Source organism: Rhinocladiella mackenziei, assembly GCF_000835555.1.
Source record: "Rhinocladiella mackenziei CBS 650.93 unplaced genomic scaffold supercont1.3, whole genome shotgun sequence".
Taxonomy (NCBI): Eukaryota; Fungi; Ascomycota; class Eurotiomycetes; order Chaetothyriales; family Herpotrichiellaceae; genus Rhinocladiella; species Rhinocladiella mackenziei.
Window position 1 is genome coordinate 3,787,901 of NW_013550602.1, and position 18,269 is coordinate 3,806,169.

The following is an 18,269-nucleotide window of genomic DNA, read 5'->3' on the forward strand; positions in this document are numbered from 1 at the left end:
CCCCGCAATTACAGTGTCCATGGTAAGCATCCAACAATAATAACCAAAACGGCTGATAGCGCAAAGGGGGTCTTGTCGGCTCCGCCCATGTATGCTGCGGTCTTTTCACTGGTGACAGGCGTGATAGGTGGTGAGATGGTGTTATTCTTCGCTCCTGCTCCCATCTCAGATCCGGCTCTCGAGCCGGCTCCCACACCAGAGGCAGATCCATTATCAGAGCCGGAGTCGGAGACAGAGCCTGAACCACTTCCAGCACCAGTACCTGCCCCTGTATCCGCTCCAGTACCAGCGCCAGTGTCAGAATCAACGTCTGGAGTGACGGTAGCATAAGGGCCCGTAGCACATGGTGTTGTAAGAGTAAGAACAGTAGGTCCGCCATTAGCACAAACGTCGCAGGCAACAACTGTTGTGGTGAATCCCGATGGAATGGAAGACGGATTCTTCGTCACGTGGCATGGACACTCTTCCATGATGGTGCAAGTTGCCTGTTTGATGCAAGCTCCAGCTGGGCAAATCTGGTCGTAAACGGTGAGGAATTCGCGGTACTCCGAAAAATTTCCGTCGGGACCGGTGGTAGTGAAAACGAGAACCTCGGAGCCACCATATGGACCTTGTGAAGGAGGGGTGATCCGTGGACCACCTCCATTGCAGCCGAGTCCTGGACAATAGGTAATTGTGCTCGGCGAAGTGGTAGTGGTCAGAGCGGTTGGGCAGACTGAATGGGTAACAGTTGTAGTACCGTTACTTTGCAGGTCACCGACGACGCTCGTGGTCTGCCCATTGGCACTCGCAGCCAGAAGTGCCGCTATTGGTATAGTTCTTGTATATTGCTTCATTTTGAAAGAGTGAATAGGATGGACCTGACGTAATTCGTACGTTTCTGTTGAGAAGGAAACAATAATCAAAACGAACGATACAAATGAGTGATTTGAGAGCGAGAAAGCACTTTCCAAACACGTGTACCAGTCTCAATCGAGCTGGAAGAAGGACACATCAACGATGGTGTAGCAAGCAATGATATTTACCTTGGTGCGGTCACCGCGCGATGACGAGCTCCGCATAGCGATGTGTTTGGAATGCAAATAGACTACAACAACCGTCTCATTGGGGAAAGGACATGGTTGGGGAATGAGAGCACGTCTCCACGGCGTACTCAAGAATGCCTTGGAGATTGGACATTCGTCAAGCTGGATATGATTTGTGACTGATGCTCGATCGAAGGGATGGGACTGGCTGGATGGGTCGACCATTCGAGTCTTCGTCATTCGAGCTCAGGTGCGATGCTTGGTCCTGGATTCTGGATGCAGGCCCCGGCAATTATCAATGCCCATGGGGGATTAAAAGGGAATGTTTCCCATAAATCGACATTTCAAGCTCATCGCCCTCACTAAAGAGGACCCAACGAGAAAGAAACTTCCTACAAGGAAAAGAAGATTATTCTCCAGGGCCACCGAGTTCGAGAGAACTCATGGCAACACATCGCTGTGGAAGAATACGAAACGACGGTCGTGGCTGGCTCTGTTAACATTTTTGATCTGAACAGAAGAAAAGAAGAAGCTGAAGCTCGACCGGAACGAGTTTTGGTGGTGGCGCCCGCCAAGCCCCTGGTGGTTGGAGGGGTCGATGGGTCACGTGCATACAGCCTTGTCGACTTTCTCTGCATCGGGTCGACTTCGCGTCTTCAACGGATAGCAATCCATCCTCCCATTACATCCCGGGCCGACATAGTCGACATTTCTATTTGGCATCTCTCCGCAATGGTACTTCAAACACCATTGCCCCATTTCTGCCGTGAGGTATCCTCATCCACCGTCCTAGCCTCATCTCCTTCCCCGTGCCGGCAACGATGCAAATTCCTTGACATCCACCCTCTTTTGTCCCTCCCAGCTCGCTCGCGATTTCTTTTCTTCTCTCAAACACAGCAAGCGAGTTGACGACGCCTCGTATCGGGCCTGAGGTGACTTCAGAGTTTGTTGAGGCAGCTGAAGAAATACTGGTCGAATTTGAATCTCCATTCGCGTGCCCATTCAGAGTTTCGGGACGCTGGCCAGGCCGACCGACTGTACCGAGAGGCAACAAGGATCTTTTGTCATCACTCAGCTTCCATATTCGAATCCATCCATCCCAGCTCCCGCTCAGGACAACATCTGTTCCCGGTACAGCGGCCAACGCAGTTATGGCTCTTGCTATAGGTCTCCTCCCATCATTCTTCTTCAGTCTTTGAATCACAGCTGGGTCCGATTCCGACGTCACTTCTTCGAGTGGAGGTGGCTCGTCGACACCATGAGCGGTTTGGATGGTAAAGAGGGCCTTCTTTCGATGCATACTCCAGAGACTGATTGCTCCCGAGTCAGAGCCTGTCACGAAATTCTGTGGAGGCAGTGCTGCCACACAGTCCAAACTTCCGGTCTGATACTCCTCATTTTTGGAACTGTCACCGAGGAATTTGGTGAGGGATTCGTCCACCACTTTCCACCACAAGGCTTTTCGATCTCGGGCTCCGACCGTGACACACTGATCTACCGAAATTGGCGAAATATCCACAACGTGGTCCTGGTGGCCAAAGAGAGTTTCCACATAAGCAAGGCTGTCCTCGCCAGCTAGGCTATATGTCTTCAACGATCGGTCCATACTTGCGCTAAAAAGCTGCACTCCAAATCCCGATTGCGTTGCCGAACTTGGTGCAAATGCGAGACCGGTGACTCCGTCTCGGTGGGTTGTGAATGTCTTGAGTGGCCTCAACTCTTCGGCAGACCAAATGATCAACTTCTTATCCGCTCCTCCGGTAGCCACATACCTTCCATCCGGTGAAGCGGCGACCGACAATATAGCTCCCGTATGGCCGTGCTGTTGCGGTGCAAGGACCCTGATCTTGATGCCCTTAACATAGTGTAGTTGCTTCGGTCGCCGCCTTCGGGGCGCTGCGGGACCTTTACTGTCTGTTGGGAAAGCCGGTGGTTGGAGTTGCCATTTGATCAAAGTTTTATCTCTGCTCACGGTGTATGCATAAGGGGGGCACACGGCCACTCCAGTAGTGCTCTCTGTATCTGCGCGAAAGGCACAGTGTGTGGCATTGGCGAAGTCCAGATTTGAGGCAATCAACCTGTATTGTCTCCCTTTCGCCTCGTCAACATCTTCCTTCAATCTTTGTGCGATTAAGTCTTTGTCAAGGTCTTCGGCATCGAAGCCGACCTCGTCTATCTCTTGTCTGATGTTGTCGAGGTATCGCTGCGCAAGCCTCATACGTCTGTCTGCGGCGGTCTCGCCCTCCTCCGAAGTAGCGTCTGATTCATCATCAGTCACAGGTTCTCCATTGTCCTCAAAATCGCTTCCGGATATCGATTCGTCTCGATCTCTTTTCTGTGGTCGTATCGGCCTTCGACGGGCCCCGTCGTCTTGTTCGTCGTGTGTTCCGGCTTGGTCTACTTCGCGCCTTTTTCTTGCTTTTGTCGGGCTCTCATTCCTTCGCTTCCGCTTCCGTCGAGAGGGTGGAAGAGTAAAGAAGGAAGACATATTAGTGTTACAAGGTCATATGTCCCAGAGATTGGGCCGTCTAGTTGCTGTAGTGCATGTCGAGGGTTTGTATTTTGTCTCCCAAAAAATTTTGAGAGCCTCGTAGTTGGAAATCCCGCCGCACCTTCCTAGACTGGACATCCCCAAGGCAGAGCTTCGCGTGCGTGTCTGATTCAATAATTGACCACGGTCACATTCTACGCCTTCCAATACCTTCAAGTCCGTTCCTCAAGAACATTTCTGAGATCATCTAGAGCCACTCTACTCATTTTGCACTCAAAATGTAAGCCCACACGAGTCAACTCCTTCGCAAGAAGCAGAGAGCTTAACATTCAAATCCCAGGGAAGTTCTACTCGGCCTCACAGGCCGTGATTTCACAATCATCGCCGCCTCGAAAGCAGCCATGCGCGGCGCCACGATATTGAAATCATCAGATGATAAGACCAGACAACTCAATAAGCACACACTCCTCGCATTCTCCGGTGAGGCGGGTGACACAGTTCAATTCGCCGAGTTGATTCAAGCAAACATCGCACTGTACACGATGAGGAATGAGGCAGAGCTGGGACCAGGCGCAGTCGCTAGCTACGTTCGAGGCGAACTGGCCAAAAGTCTGCGGAGCAGGAAGCCATACAGTGTGAATCTGCTGCTGGGCGGCATGGATCCGATCACCAAGCGGCCAAGCTTGTACTGGTTGGATTATCTCGCCAGCAGTGCGAAGGTGCCGTATGCTGCTCATGGATATGCCCAGTAAGTGCCCGCGATACATAATGAACTTTGTGGTTGCTTGACTGACCATCGCCCAGATATTATTGCCTCTCGATCCTGGACAAGCACCACCATCCAGACATTTCATTCGAGCAGGGGATGAAGATCCTACGCATGTGTACGGATGAGCTGCAGCGAAGACTACCTATCGATTTCAAGGGGATGACAGTCAAAGTGGTCAAAAAGGACGGAATCGTGGACATGGAGTACGACACCAGCAAGCAAGTCTTGGCTGCCTAAGCACCGGCCCCGGTGTGGAATATGTCCCATGATACACATGCATAGCGCGGCGCAAATAGGGTCTCTAATCAAATGGGTATCGATTGAATGATGATGCATCTATCTTATCCGTGACTCGGGGTATTTTTTACCCCTACTCGAGATTCAAAGGAGATTCAACTATAGCGTGAGCTGTACTCTCGACGTCTGCTTTTTTGGTTCCCAAGAAGATGCTCCTGCAAAACGCCTTGCTAGTTACCGTTTGACAATCCGCAGAGTCGTCATCGTGATTCAGAAGTTTCTAATCCCCGGTAGTCGCCGTTCATATACCCCCAGTCGACCCAGACCGCTCAATTGAGAAATGTTACTTCGGTGACGAATATGGTGATGCTGCCTCACGTCGCTGGCCGGAGGGTGACTCTGCTGGCCTCTATGGCTCCGAACATGTGGCTGATAGCTGTGATTGCTCCGCCTAGCTCGTTGGCTTTGCAGATGCTGCCTACGCCGTGCTGATGGCTGTGGCGGCCGAACATCCGAGTCTTCGGACTCGTATTGTTCTTCTCCATATCCATCTTCGGAATTTTCTGGCGATTCCTCTTCTTCGTCACCATCTTCAGAATCCTCAGTTGTTATTTCTTCCGTTTGTGAATCTTCCTCACCATTTCGTAGACCTTCTTCGTCATCGTCATCGCTTATGACGATTCGAATGCGTGACCTCCTGTTTCTTTGGATAGGTGGATAGTGGTTCTCCTGGCCCGAGCCTTCTGTAGCTTCGTCATAATTCATATTAGTACGAGAATGTCCTTCATCTGTTGTGGGATGCGTATCGGTCTCGTGGTCCTCATCGTCATAATCGTCTTCTCCCCCATAAAATCTGGAAGACCGCTCTCTTCGGGCTCCTGTACCAAAGCCATGTCTTCGATTGTTAACAACTGGTCGAGCCCCATTGATAGTGGCCGTTGTGGATATACTACTAGCATCTTCGTCTTCGTTATCGTCCTCATCGGGTTCAATGAATCCGTCCATACCGTCGTCCTCATCGTAGTAATCATTATCAGCGGCGGTTGTTTCTGCTGCAGACGCGTCGTCTTCGGTATGCCACTGATGGTAGTGGTCAGGCTCCATGCCAGCCTCAAAGTCGCCGTCGTTCTCATCCTCATCGTCATCAAACTCAGAATCGAGTGTACGTAAGCTTTGTGATTCTCCTCCAGAATCTCCGTCTGTACCAATCTCATCGTGTTGATATACACGAAAACCACAATGAAGACATTCACCATCTTCCAACTCCCAGTGACAATCAGGACATCGAAGAATATTATCTCCCGGGTCGTAAAAGCCCCGGTTCCAGTGATCGTATCCTGGCCGGAGGCGTTTGAAAGCACCCTTGAACAAACCGCCTCCGGCGCGGTCCGCAGCTAGAACAGACGCCTCGTCTTCCTTTGCCTGCTGATGTTCTTGGACAGTCTCATCTTCGGGGAGGAGTTCGGCCCGGCTGATGAACATATGGACGAGATCTCGCAGGAGGTAGTTGGGAGATGGTTGGACCGTCACTTCGACCCGGCAATCTGGACAATTTTTCTTTCTCTTTCTGGCTTGCGGTCCACCAAACCAGCCAGCAAGACATGAATAGCAATATGTGTGGCCGCATGCGAGGACGAATGGTTCGTAGAAGGGTTTTATGCAAATTTTACATAGAGACAGGTTTCGCATATCCTCAATGTGTTTCTGGAACGTCCCAAGAAGGGCCAAATCGGCGTTCGCCATGTTGCCAGGACGTTCGTTCAATGTGTCATACAAGATTCGAATCAGCCTCCGACAAGTCCTCAGTTAGGATTTATAGGGGAGATTATGAGACATCGGTAAGAGGTGACACGCTGCTGCCGTTGACAAGAACGGCGAACTTCGAAAATGGCCTTGTGTTGGTAGTATCTGCCCAGCGCGTCTGTCAAACACACTTGGTCGGGCGGAGGCCCGCCAGACTTCGAACTCGTAAATCCCGACACGCAGTCTTGGCATGCTTGTTAGAGGGCTTGGTATGTTTTACCGCAATACATGTATTTCTCTATTGGAGAGGAAAGTCTCCCGAACATCTCTCAAATCTCTGTGTGACGTCGCTACTTTGACTCTCTAATAGATGATAGCGAGGTGTCTCTATCGTTTCAAAAGCCATGTCGAAGTCCATTTCATTCGGTTTTGGCAAGCAAAAGCCCGCCACGCCCGTTCAGGGTGGAGGCCTGCTTGCTCGGAGACATGTCGCCTCGAATGGCCCTTCGCGAACTGCGCTCTGCCATGATTCAGACTACGAAGATGAGGAAGAACCTAGGCACGAGTCAGTCACTGGCTTTTCGTCAAGTGGTGCTGTTCTAAGTCAACCTGTACAGGAATCGAAAGAGTTAGTCATTAAAAATACCGGCAACAGTGACTGGCGCAGGCGAGGACACAAAAACATTCTTCCTGCAGGTGTTCAAGCACGGCAAGCAGCCGGTGGTGTTGTCGTGATCGAAAGAGATGAAGTCAGCACGGCGGGTGGACTTCAGTTTGCACAAAATGGGGGCGAAACGAAAGAGCCGGAAACGAATGGTAAACAGCAACCTACAACGACTGAGCTGGAGGAGAAACCACGGAAAGAGTTAACAGCAGATGAGGAGGCTTTGCAGGCCCTTTTGGATGATAGGCCTGACAAGCCAAAGTCGAAGGCGGTCATCGGTCAACAAGGAAATACGCAACTCTCGTCTCGCGACGAGATCGAAGACTTCCGAGACGACGTGGCGTCAAGACCAGATTCCAGTACCTTAGAAGAATATGCCGCTATGCCTGTGGAAGAGTTCGGTATGGCCATGCTAAGAGGCATGGGGCAGAAACGTCGTGCCAACGGCGAGGTCATCAACTTGATCTCGGCATCAGATGGCAACCCGCGAAAGCTGCGGAAACAAGAAGGGTTTCTTGGGATTGGTGCAAAAGCCGCACCTGGAACCGACATAGAATTGGGCGCCTGGGGTAAGACCGAAATGCGCAAGAACAACAAGGGCCAGGGCTTCTTCACCCCGCTGATGCGAGAGAACAAAGCGACAGGAGAAAGAATATCTGAGGAAGAGTTGCAGAGACGAATCAAGGAGTCCAAAGGAACCAAGGATGAAGAGGATTGGCGAAAACGACGAGACCGCAATCTCGAGAGCGACGGTCGAGATCGTGACCGTGATCGCGACCGTGATCGAAGAGGCCTAACTAATGGAAACGACGATTATCGCGACCAAATGAACTCTTTCTCTCGGTCTCGCTCGTCCAAACGAGACCGGGATGATCGGGAATACTCTCGATCGAAGAGGGACAAGGATGACCGTGACTACGATCGTGACTATGACCATTCGAGGTCGAGGCGGGAAGAGAATAGAAGAAGGCAGGAAGACGGCGACTACGATAGCCGTCATCGGAACAAGCATCGAGACCGCTACCGGGACGAAGACAGGTATGATTCGAGTCCCTCTTATCGAAATCGCAGAAATCGTGATAAAGATATGGACAGGGACAGCGATCACCATCATCGGGACAGAAGATGACTTGATCCCATATCAGAGAAAAATAATAATGATCTTTGTTTGTTCTACACGACGTCAAACCATGACGATATCTTCATCCAACCCCTTTGCACCGCCATTGGCACCGGCATTCCCAATTCCATTCGGCAAGAAGAGCCCACCGATTCCTCCCGTCGCCGACACTCCAGCAACCTCATCCATCTCTCTCAACGTGTACTCAATCAAGTAACTCTCGTCCACTAGATCCTCCATCCTCTTGTAATGCCGCTCAGTATACACCTCTAAAGCACGCAGCAACTCCTTCATCCCCCCTCTCCCCTTGCTGTTGCTTTTGTCACCAGACGTGCCTCCTAAGCCCCGCTCTCTCGCCATATCCACGAAAATGCTCGCCGGATAGCTTTTCAACAAGCAATTCAGCACTGTTTGTGCTACGGGCGCGGTGCGTGCGTTGGTGTTCCAATCACGCACTCGCTCCAAGAGGGTGAAGATCTGCTGGTGATCAAGCGATGCGAGGACCTCGTCGACGGCCCTGACCCCCATGATGCTGGAGCTGTCTTTCTCGGCGTCGGGCAGGTTGACCAAGTCTTCGAAGACCCCGAGTAGGCGGCCTGGGTGGTTTAGTACTAAGGACAATGTGATGGCTTCGCGGTAGTTTCTGGCAAAAATGTGGTTTTGAAGTTGTTGGTCTTGTTCGATGCGCTCGGTTGCGCGTTTCGAGGCGAGGGTTGCGGTTTGGATCGTCGTGTCGCGCCAGAATGTTACGGTTGCGTCTGCGGCGCCGGAAATCAAGGGGTAGGGATAGGATGGTGCCGGACGTGGGGATGTGGATGTGGATGTATTTGTGAGATAGGAGTTGGGTGCTGTCAGTGCCCAGACTCGGTCAGTATGGTTGTCGAGGGTGGCGAGAAGATGGTCGGAATCTAGGGATGAGTATGGAGACCAGAGCTTGACCAGGGAATCTGACGAGGCAGATGCGATCAGAGGTTGATTATTAGGTCGAGGTTGTTGTCGGGGGTCTGAAGAAGATTCTGAATCTGAGGAGGAACTCGTCGGTGGAATCCAGATGACTTTGAGCACGGAATTGCTGTGGCCTTCGAAAGTGTGAAGACACGTATATGTCGACAGTGACCAGACTTTGATCGTGCGATCACCAGATCCGCTCACGAGGAGTCCACGAGGGCCACTTGAACCTCCGTCTGCGAGAGCGAGCGGAGGGGTGCCGGCTGGAGAAAATCGGATGGACCATACTCCACGCCTATGCCCGCGAAGGATACTGGCCACAGATCCGTCTTCTAACGACCAGATCTTGATAGTCCGATCTTGAGACGCAGAGGCAAATAATGGGGCGACTGGCGAGACGTCGATCGCATTGATGTCTTTCTCATGCGCCACTCTTGTGAACAAGGCTTTGACTCCAGAATGCGGCTCCGTCGCTGACGGAGAGTATTGTAGCTTTGCAGTATCCCACCGCTTTATGGTTTTATCTTGAGACCCCGTGAGCAGAAATGCTGGAGGATGGTCCGCAGGGTTCCTGGAAGCGGCTCCATCAAGGGGCGGACTTCTCGGTAAGGCGATAGCCCCGAGGGATCCTGCATGTCCGGCGAAAGTGGAGAAACAAGAATATGATGAAGAAGTAGGATCCAACCGCCATAGTCTCGCCGTGTTGTCCTTTGCACCGGTGGCCAGCCAGAAGCCTGACCAGTCTACGTCTAGACATATGATAATGTCTTCATGCCCTTCAAGGAGAGCTACATCGTTGCCGAAAGTCCTGGCACTGGAGGATTCCGTAGTCTCGGTGTCGTTCTCTGCAATTGAAATCAATTTGATGCTCTCCGTGTTGGTGGCAAGGGCTAGTAATGTTCGACCCTGTCCGACACAAGCCATATCGATCACTTCATCATAGTTTCCCGAAATCGTTCTGATCATAGGGAGGACACCGAGCAATTCAGCTTCTTGGAGCCTTCGAAGCGGGGAGATATTGTGCAATCTCATGGTGTGATCTTGATGTATGGAGAGAAGTGCATCATCTTCGACGATTTGTACACTGGCTGTGATGGTGTCATTCTCGAGGCCGGGTTTCGGCTTGGGCGTGACTTCACGCCCGGTGACGGTCCTCCACACTCTCAGGACCCCGTTCTCTCCTCCACTGTAAAAGAATAGGCCACCCAGAAGGAAACCTGCTGTCTCTATAACTTCAAGTGCCGGTATGACTTTGTGCTGTGTCCACGTTTGGGACTCCCAGAGTATCATTGTCCTGTCCCGGCTGGCTGATAAGAGAACATCTTGGTCTTTAGAATACTGCAGAACTCGAACGACACTGACATGTGAATCGAGGATCGCAACAGACTTCCGACTGACTAAATTCCATATCCGAATTTTTCCATCCTCGCCAGCAGATGCAAGGTAGAGGAGCCGGGCGGGAGACGGGCCATCAACATCCATTCGCTCTCCATCGCGGCTCTTTCTTTTTCGGTTTGGCGTTATGCCATTTTGTGTAGATGAATCGCTCGATTTTAACTCAAAGAAATGCAATGCAGAAACGACACCTCCATGGCCATGGAAGGTGTGGGAGGCATAACCTCCTCTTACGTCCCACACTTTGACAACTCCGTCCGCACCTCCACTTGCGAGAAGTGATCCTGTTGCATCAATCGCAGAAGACACGACAGGGGCAGTGTGTGGTTTGAGAGTGCGGGAGAGATGAGGAATCAAAGTGTCAGATTCTTCTCCGGAAGCGAGGGCATATATTCGGAGAGAAAGGGATCGGGAACAAATAACCAAGTGCGCCGCGTTGGGAGCCAGACACAAGCTTGTCACTGGTTCTCCATCTCCTTCTATTCGACACAGGACTTTGCCAGTGCGCACGCCGACAATCAAGACATATTCTTCGATACATGTCGCAATCAGCGTCCCGGCGGAATTGTGAGATACATCGCCGCCAGTATAAATCGGCTCGATGGTCCTGGCCGCTTCGAACGTGGTCTGGAAGTTGACTTTGGTGGCCATTTTCTTGCTGTCGTTTATGTTGTAGCCATATCGGCAGATGGTATGATTGACAAACCCAAGGTGTGCAGACAGAGCAGTCCGGCTCTGGGAGGTTTCAAGTCTCTGGAAGTCCAAGTGGCAGGTTGTCGCCACGGATATAAAAAATTTGTTTGTCGATGTGAGATCTCCATGAATGGTTAGAATTTCAAGGTTGCACTAGTGCTACTTTAGGTTAGCGAGACCGTTAATACATGTAGGGGTGGTACCGTACACTACTGAAATTAAGCAAGATCCTTTTTTATGTGCCAGGGAGATCAATACATATGGCTATTCAAAAGACATACATAGTATATGACCTTCTTTGATTGATCAGGTACAGCCGACCAGTCATTCTTCCTCCCCCATCGCATGAGATGCGTTGCGGCTCCCAGCCTTGCCAAACATGACGTGATTGGTCTCCGACCTTTCACGTCAACAGGCCCAAGTCCTCTGTCTAGTTGTCAACATCGGATTGGTCGGCTATGAGCCTAATGATCCGTCGAGCCTAGGGGGTTACTAGATGATCGTTATCGGCAGGGAACAACCGCGCTATATGCATTGTTTGACCGTCAGCCTCACTAGCCTTTCCGCCCCAAGCGATCTGCACCTTTAGGTTTTTTTTTTTTATTGGCGAGCGATTTTGTGGCCGAAGCAACTCTGTGCCCCCGCCTCACGTCTCAATGGGCACTAGCCATCGATGGGCTCCAAGTTCGACTCTTCAGACATCGGTCACAATGTGCCTCCTTCCTCTTCAGCCATCGTTGCTGGTTCGGAGCTTAGGTTGGCACACGAGCTATGAACTCAGAACCACCTGGAGATGTTAACGGTGATCTGCTCGATCACGCTGTCGTTGACCAGGTCGGTGAGCAGGAGGGCGATAAGGCTGGCATTGTGACCGCCGACTTTGCGCCTGTAACCAATGCTGCTCATATTGGACGGCTTCGGGGTCAACGCTCTGTTCTCTATTTCTATGGAAGCTACCCAGAGGATCAGAGGGTAAATAACCAATCTCTGTTGTCGAACGACACAAATAGACTGGTTGCCAGGGGTTTGAACCCATTCCTTTGACACGCTTCGACGCGCTTACGTCTGCAGATATAGCCTCTCAGCCACCGGAATCGCCTGAATCAAGGCTTCGAGATGATTGCCAGTTGAGCCCAGAATGCATTCTCAGGGCCCCTCCGGGCCCTTCGCCAAGCGTTCCAACTGACATTGCTTTGGGAGACGGAAACGGGACGGTAGCATATGTCAACGAGCGAGGCGAGCTCATTTGTATTGTGAAGATGCTCGACCTCGGACCCTCCGGTTTATTCCGGGCAAGACCTAACTACTATAATGAGTCCGCCCTGACTGAAGTTGTTCGGGGTGAGAAATATGGTATGGGTCTGAGGCTTTTTCACGGGGAGTCTCTCAAGAGTGGAACCCACAACGTGGAGTATGTGCACGATCGATGGCCTCGAATATCATCAAACTATCAAAAATTTGGTGCTCTGGTCCAATGGTCCATCAAAGACGGGAAGGTCATCCAGCATTATACTTTGGCAAGCAGTTCTACTGTCGACGTCGACTTTATCTTCGACATGGGGATCCTTGTCGAAGCACCTTTTATGAATGATGGGAGACTGATAAATGCGTGCAATGCGAACGGTGAACTTTTCACAACGGGCCCTACGGCGGTTGCTCTTGCTGGTGGGCCTGGAGGTTACGTTCGATTCTATGCATCACTCTTTGCAGATGGCCGACCAGTTCCTCTGAAACCTTCCTGGACCGATGACAAAGATCCGTCCTTTTATAGTGACAACTCGGATGAGAGCGATGTTGAGAAAGAAAATGTCACCCTAAAGGCCAAGAAAATCCTGGGGATAGTCCATGAACACCGTGTTCGAATGCATCCAGGGGAGATACGTACTGTTACTGCCATTTATCATCTTGACCATGTTCCCTGGCAACGTGAGGAAGTTTTTTCCATGGACCTGATCGCAAACAAGCCACGAGAGTTGTACAAGGAACAGCGTCAGGATGAAAGAACATTCATGGAAGAGTATGAAAAGTACAAAGCGTCCAATGATTTGGCAAGTGCACGACTCCTCTTAGATGAAGGCCTACCCACAAAAGAAGTCGCAAATGAATCAACAAGAGACGGCCCTGACCTTGGCCAAACGAGGAATATTAAGCCTTTTTCCAATTGGGGCGGGGAGACGTTTTCCTCCCACCGGCTCTTCGGTATGGAGTGGGAACAAGAATATGAACCCTCACAATATTCAATCGCATCATTCAGAATCCCTCTGTTTGCAAGAGGCTCTCGCCCAAACAGATGGCAGGCTCAAGACTCGAGATTGGAAGAGGCATTTGCACGGATACGAACGCAAATCAGGCGAGAAAACGGTAAGGCTCCTCATTGATATGACGAAATCTGCTGACATTTGGAAGATCCGCTGTACATAGACACCAAAGAATATCTACGAATGAGCTGTTACGGACATTGGAAGGGGTCATTTGGCGGCGCGGACTCAAGTTTCCTATTTCGCCGTCATCTTCAGCACTTGCTGCTCGTTACCACAATTCCTATTCACTGGAGCAGCAAAGGAGAAGTGCGTGCGGCCTACTTTTTCTCCGACGGCCATTTTCTCGAGAACAACAAATACAGTAAATCCAGCTTGTAAGGTCTTTCGCACTCTTGGATATGGATGACTGATCATCATAGATTCCAGTTCCGTTTCCTTGTTGACATGTATCGGTTGCTCGAAAAAGGTGAAGTGGCCGATGATTCTTTGAAAAAGGCACTACAGACGCACATCATCCAAATCTGCACGGGTCACTTGGATTGGTGCTTTGACATAGCTCAAACAACTCGTTCAGGCACGTGGGCCAAGAAATACCGACCATTTGGCTCGATGCTCTCTGTCGAGGATGACTATATTCAAGGTTGCCTACACTTTCTCAAGCTTTTCGAAGCCGGGGAGAAGCTTCCAGTTGACCAGGATTTCATCTTTGAAAAGCTTACCAAAAGATTGAAAGGGTGGCTCACTCACCTGAAATTATCTCAGAACACTAAATCTGGGCTTTGGGAAGAGGGCAGGCAGGTAGTCTGCCTTGAAAAGGGGGAAGACTCCTATCAGAATCCCCATAAGATCATCGTACCCCAGTATGATCTCTGTCAGTCGGTACTTATCTGGCAGACCCTCGGTGCTATTCGCACGATGGCGGATTCTGGACAATCATGCCCCTCTTACCGCGTCTCAGATTTGTCGACGAAGTTGAATGACGTTCTCAAGGATAGTCAACTCCGACACCTGTTCTCTGTGGTTGGATTGCGAAATCTGATCCTCGACCGTTTTAGCTTTAACCATACATTCCAGCCTCGTGACTTGCTGCAGTTGAGAGCTCAAGGAGGAACCCCCCAAGACTCAACTGGCGAAATGAGCAGGCGTCTAATTGCAGTCAGTCGTTCGGGGAAACAGAAACCACGATTCCACTGGACTGCCGACAGCATGATCCTTTGTGAAGGATACGATGGTGGTATCTTTAATAAGACGCCTGTGAATGAAGGTCCTAACAATCGAATGGACGAGTGGAGGCAAACTTTGGAGCTACAGACCTTTCAGCACGCAGCACTCTGGAAAAAGCCGCACAGGTACATTTTAGCGCTTATTCTGGCTTCGAATTCCGAATTCTCCATCGACCAATCTATGGACGCAAGGGAAATGGTGCGAGTTTGTACGTCAACCATCTTGAGAAGTGTTCTCATTGACGGAAGAGTCGCGGAAGAGTTGGAGCCCGCTACGAAGACTCCCCGTCCTCGGGAATATCGAAAACGTAAACAGACAATGTTTACCGTTCCCCATTTCCTACTTCGCCAGAAATACCGTCACCTTCTGATGAATCCGACACGATGCTTTTGGAATGTTGGCGACGATGGCAGCTTCGAGCTACCTGGATCGTCTCAGAGACATCTTCGAAAGAATTTCAAGTATGAAAAGTCTGTCCGATCCATCAAGAAACGTGGATTCTATGCCAAGGTCAACGAAGCAAATATTCTCGAAAATCCCTGCGAGCCCGCATGGTTATTTGATGATCCGGATTTCTTCACTACCGAAGATCGCTCTTGCGACAAGGAGGTACTTCGCCAGGATGTTCAGAGTCTCAAAAGAGAGCTCAGCCTAGACGATGATTTTCCGAACAGCGAATTCAAGGTTATTGCCAAATGCATCGCGCAGTTTGAAGCCAACGATCATTCCTTTGGGCAAGACAGTTTTCGTGCAAACACTTCTGCTGTCAACGAAGTTATCCGGTCAGGTACAGAAAATGGCTGGAAGGTTGGCACAGTGATAAAAGAACGGCTTTACTTTGCTGAAGAGCTCCTCGAAAAGCTTCGAAGCAAGAGAGAGAGGAATGAGATCAAGAAGCGGTTGATGTAAGTCAGACTCACACTCAAAACCTGCTCATCTTCAGCGCTGCCCGACGCCGATTTCCAAGATTGTCAGGAGTTGCCTTTGGTGGAAACCCGCATCGAGACGCTTTCACGGAGCAAGGCGCAGTTAAAGCTGTTAAATGACGGTCGGTCGGTCGAACCCCTTTGATGGGATAAAATTGTCTTCCGGCCGAGGAATGCGGCGTTTTCTCTCAGTGCACCTCGCTGAGTAATTCTGAAAATTTCTGGCAGCCAAGTGTTTGGATGATCGTCTTCTGCAGTGCTGACGAATCCCCTGTGCAGATATGTCTACAATTGTGCTCCTCGCACGGCCCTAGCGTTGATGCTAGGAGCTGCCGGCGTTGAGAAGTTCTATCTCCCCGAATTTCTGGAACGCCATCAAAAACGAGGGATGTTCTTGCACGATGAGGTAAGTTTTCGAACTCCAAGATGTCACACTATTTCCGAGTAATAATTTGTCCACCCCACAGACACGAAGACATGCCAACACCTGGGTCACGGAGCTCCATTTCGGCTTCTACAGTGTCTTCAGAAAGACTCCGGCAGATCTCGATGACAGCAGCGACGACAGCAGTGACGAAGAAGATGGAGAGGGGAGCCCCCAGAACTCAATTTTTGACGGGGTAGGATTGCCCTGCCCCGGTCGGGAAGACTGGTGTATCGACACGGCGGCGATCAGCATTCACTTTGTCGGGGACCTCAATGACCGCTACTGGACGAGCCATGTTCTCGTTTATATGCCTCGTGGCAACCGCCGATGGTTTGCTGACGAGAATTCCTTTGATCTTGTTGCTCCTTCTGGAGAAGGAAATAAGAACACGCGGCATAGTCAACGAAAGATATTAGAGGCGAGATGGTTTGCCAAAGCGACCGAGACCATGGTGAATGAGACGAAAGGGATCCTGGATTATGTTGCGGAAGTCTCTGGAGAAAAGGTAGGGTCGCTTCACCCGATACCGGGATGGTCTGGCTGATTCTTTTTGCAGGACAATCGGTTTTACAGTTTGAACAAGTACGACAGCTTTAGCAGGACGTTTGACCAGAACAAGGAGACTTACCTTCTCTACGGCGATCTGATTAAACTGCTTTTCGATGTGAAGGACAGCCTCGAAGCCATCAGGAATATGACAAGAAGTTGGACAACCAGGGCAGCCTTCCGGGAGACGCAGCCGCGTTGGACACGGGACGACGAAGCCGCCTATCGGGAAGAGATCGATATCTGGGAGCGCGAGGGTACCGCCAATGTCAAGGCTCTTGATTACATGCACGACCATGTCAAAAACAGGATTGACCATATCACGCAGCTACGCCAGTGGCTCCTTGATGACTTGAACCTGAAAGAGGCACGAGTATCAAATCGCTCGGCCGACGACGTCCGTATTTTTACCTACGCGACCGTTGTTTTCCTGCCGCTGAGTTTCGCATCCAGCATTTTCTCGATGGGAGGTGCACCCGACAATCCGACAGTCAATTCATTCTTGATCGCCGCTTTTGTGGCCCTGGTGGCCACCATCATCTTCGTCCTCAATGCGGGAACACCAATGCGCATTATGACGAAATACAAGAACAAGATTTTGGGATTACCCCCGGATGGATTCGCAATGGAGCACGCAAAAAGTCAATGGTGGAGTGTACTCCGCGCTCTCGACACATGGTTTGTCAAGGTCCCATCCAACATGGTCCTCACTGCTCGCGTCATCGTCGCGGAACGCATACACAGCCGGGAATTGCTACGAAGAAGAAAGAGGGGAAAGAAACACAAGAAGTCGCTCGCAAAAGATGGACCGGAGAGGATCAATAGTGCCGACGACAACGGGGACCGTCCTATCCAAGGCCCGTACACGGCTGTGGAGGAGAGGAGGAGGCACAGGGAAATGCTCAGGCAGAAACAGAAATGGTGGAACGACACTTTCAAGGTTGTCCTCGGGGCGTTTACTCTCCCATTTTACCTCCTGGTCCAGATCCTCCACATTGTGGTCGTCAACCTGTTTGATCTTGTCAAACTTCTCTTATATACCCTCCCGTTGTATCCATTCCGGCGCCTTGACCGCGAACTCCGGACAGAGGAGGATGAACGGAAATCCACGACGTCTGTGGGCACCCGATTTGCAGCATCTCAGGCAAAACAGGGCCACAAAGAAAATGAGACCGAACAGCGATATAAGAGAGAGAAACAGCTCCGCGAGCTCCGTCAGGCCGAAGAGCAATACAAAACACTCAACCTAGAGCGGTTCCTGATGGTCCCACGCATTGGCAATGTTGAACAACACCTGCAAAAAGGAGAATCACTGAGAACCGCCCTGGAACGCTGGCGGAAGGAGAAGGAAGAAGGAGAAAAGCAGCTCGAGAATTTGAAAAGAAAATACAAGAAAAGCCTGAAGAAGGTTGACGGAGGTTCCAAAGATGGCGGCGCGGAGAGCGAGGATAGCGACGAGCCGAAGTTTGAAGAGAAACGGTCTCCTTTGTGGAGAAGACTCTTCCATCATGACAATACTGGTAGTATCGGCAGTTACGGAAAGGGAGAGCCGTGAGGAGAGGGCTGTTATCACAATTCAGCCTAACCGGCCTGGTGTGATATTCAATAGTACAATAGCTGTTCGTATCCGACCACATAATCCCTAATCTACGCATCTAAGTACGAGATCCAGTGTATCGTCTGGGCAGCAGTAGAGCTTTTCTGTCAAGCCCACAATTACACTACTTGGCGTTAGTGGAGTTGAGCGAGTAGACCTATTTGGTCACAACCACATGGAGCTAGTATGAAATTGGCTAAAAT

The 18,269-nt window shown here is 50.7% G+C and overlaps 7 protein-coding genes across 7 annotated transcripts; 3 read left to right on the top strand and 4 right to left on the bottom strand.

Moving 5' to 3' along the window:
* Positions 1–8: 8 nt before the first annotated feature.
* Positions 9–836, bottom strand: Z518_04893 (uncharacterized protein; the record flags this gene model as incomplete). The annotated part of the gene is made up of 1 exon (XM_013418599.1): positions 9–836. The coding sequence occupies one exon, from the start codon at positions 834–836 to the stop codon at positions 9–11; it is 828 nt and encodes a 275-aa protein (XP_013274053.1).
* A 901-nt stretch (positions 837–1,737) lies between these two features.
* Positions 1,738–3,513, bottom strand: Z518_04894 (uncharacterized protein; the record flags this gene model as incomplete). The annotated part of the gene is made up of 1 exon (XM_013418600.1): positions 1,738–3,513. The coding sequence occupies one exon, from the start codon at positions 3,511–3,513 to the stop codon at positions 1,738–1,740; it is 1,776 nt and encodes a 591-aa protein (XP_013274054.1).
* A 404-nt stretch (positions 3,514–3,917) lies between these two features.
* Positions 3,918–4,522, top strand: Z518_04895 (uncharacterized protein; the record flags this gene model as incomplete). The annotated part of the gene is made up of 2 exons (XM_013418601.1): positions 3,918–4,264; positions 4,321–4,522. The coding sequence occupies 2 exons, from the start codon at positions 3,918–3,920 to the stop codon at positions 4,520–4,522; spliced, it is 549 nt and encodes a 182-aa protein (XP_013274055.1).
* A 270-nt stretch (positions 4,523–4,792) lies between these two features.
* Z518_04896 (uncharacterized protein) lies at positions 4,793–6,265 on the bottom strand (the record flags this gene model as incomplete). The annotated part of the gene is made up of 1 exon (XM_013418602.1): positions 4,793–6,265. The coding sequence occupies one exon, from the start codon at positions 6,263–6,265 to the stop codon at positions 4,793–4,795; it is 1,473 nt and encodes a 490-aa protein (XP_013274056.1).
* A 404-nt stretch (positions 6,266–6,669) lies between these two features.
* Z518_04897 (uncharacterized protein) lies at positions 6,670–8,058 on the top strand (the record flags this gene model as incomplete). The annotated part of the gene is made up of 1 exon (XM_013418603.1): positions 6,670–8,058. One exon carries the CDS (start codon positions 6,670–6,672, stop codon positions 8,056–8,058), a length of 1,389 nt encoding a protein of 462 aa, XP_013274057.1.
* Positions 8,059–8,112: 54 nt separating this feature from the next.
* Z518_04898 (uncharacterized protein) lies at positions 8,113–11,043 on the bottom strand (the record flags this gene model as incomplete). The annotated part of the gene is made up of 1 exon (XM_013418604.1): positions 8,113–11,043. The coding sequence occupies one exon, from the start codon at positions 11,041–11,043 to the stop codon at positions 8,113–8,115; it is 2,931 nt and encodes a 976-aa protein (XP_013274058.1).
* Positions 11,044–11,856: 813 nt separating this feature from the next.
* On the top strand, positions 11,857–18,024 carry Z518_04899 (uncharacterized protein; the record flags this gene model as incomplete). Its single annotated transcript, XM_013418605.1, has 7 exons — positions 11,857–12,057; positions 12,108–13,446; positions 13,492–13,720; positions 13,766–15,475; positions 15,776–15,902; positions 15,964–16,428; positions 16,480–18,024. 7 exons carry the CDS (start codon positions 11,857–11,859, stop codon positions 18,022–18,024), a joined length of 5,616 nt encoding a protein of 1,871 aa, XP_013274059.1.
* Between the last annotated feature and the right edge of the window lie 245 nt (positions 18,025–18,269).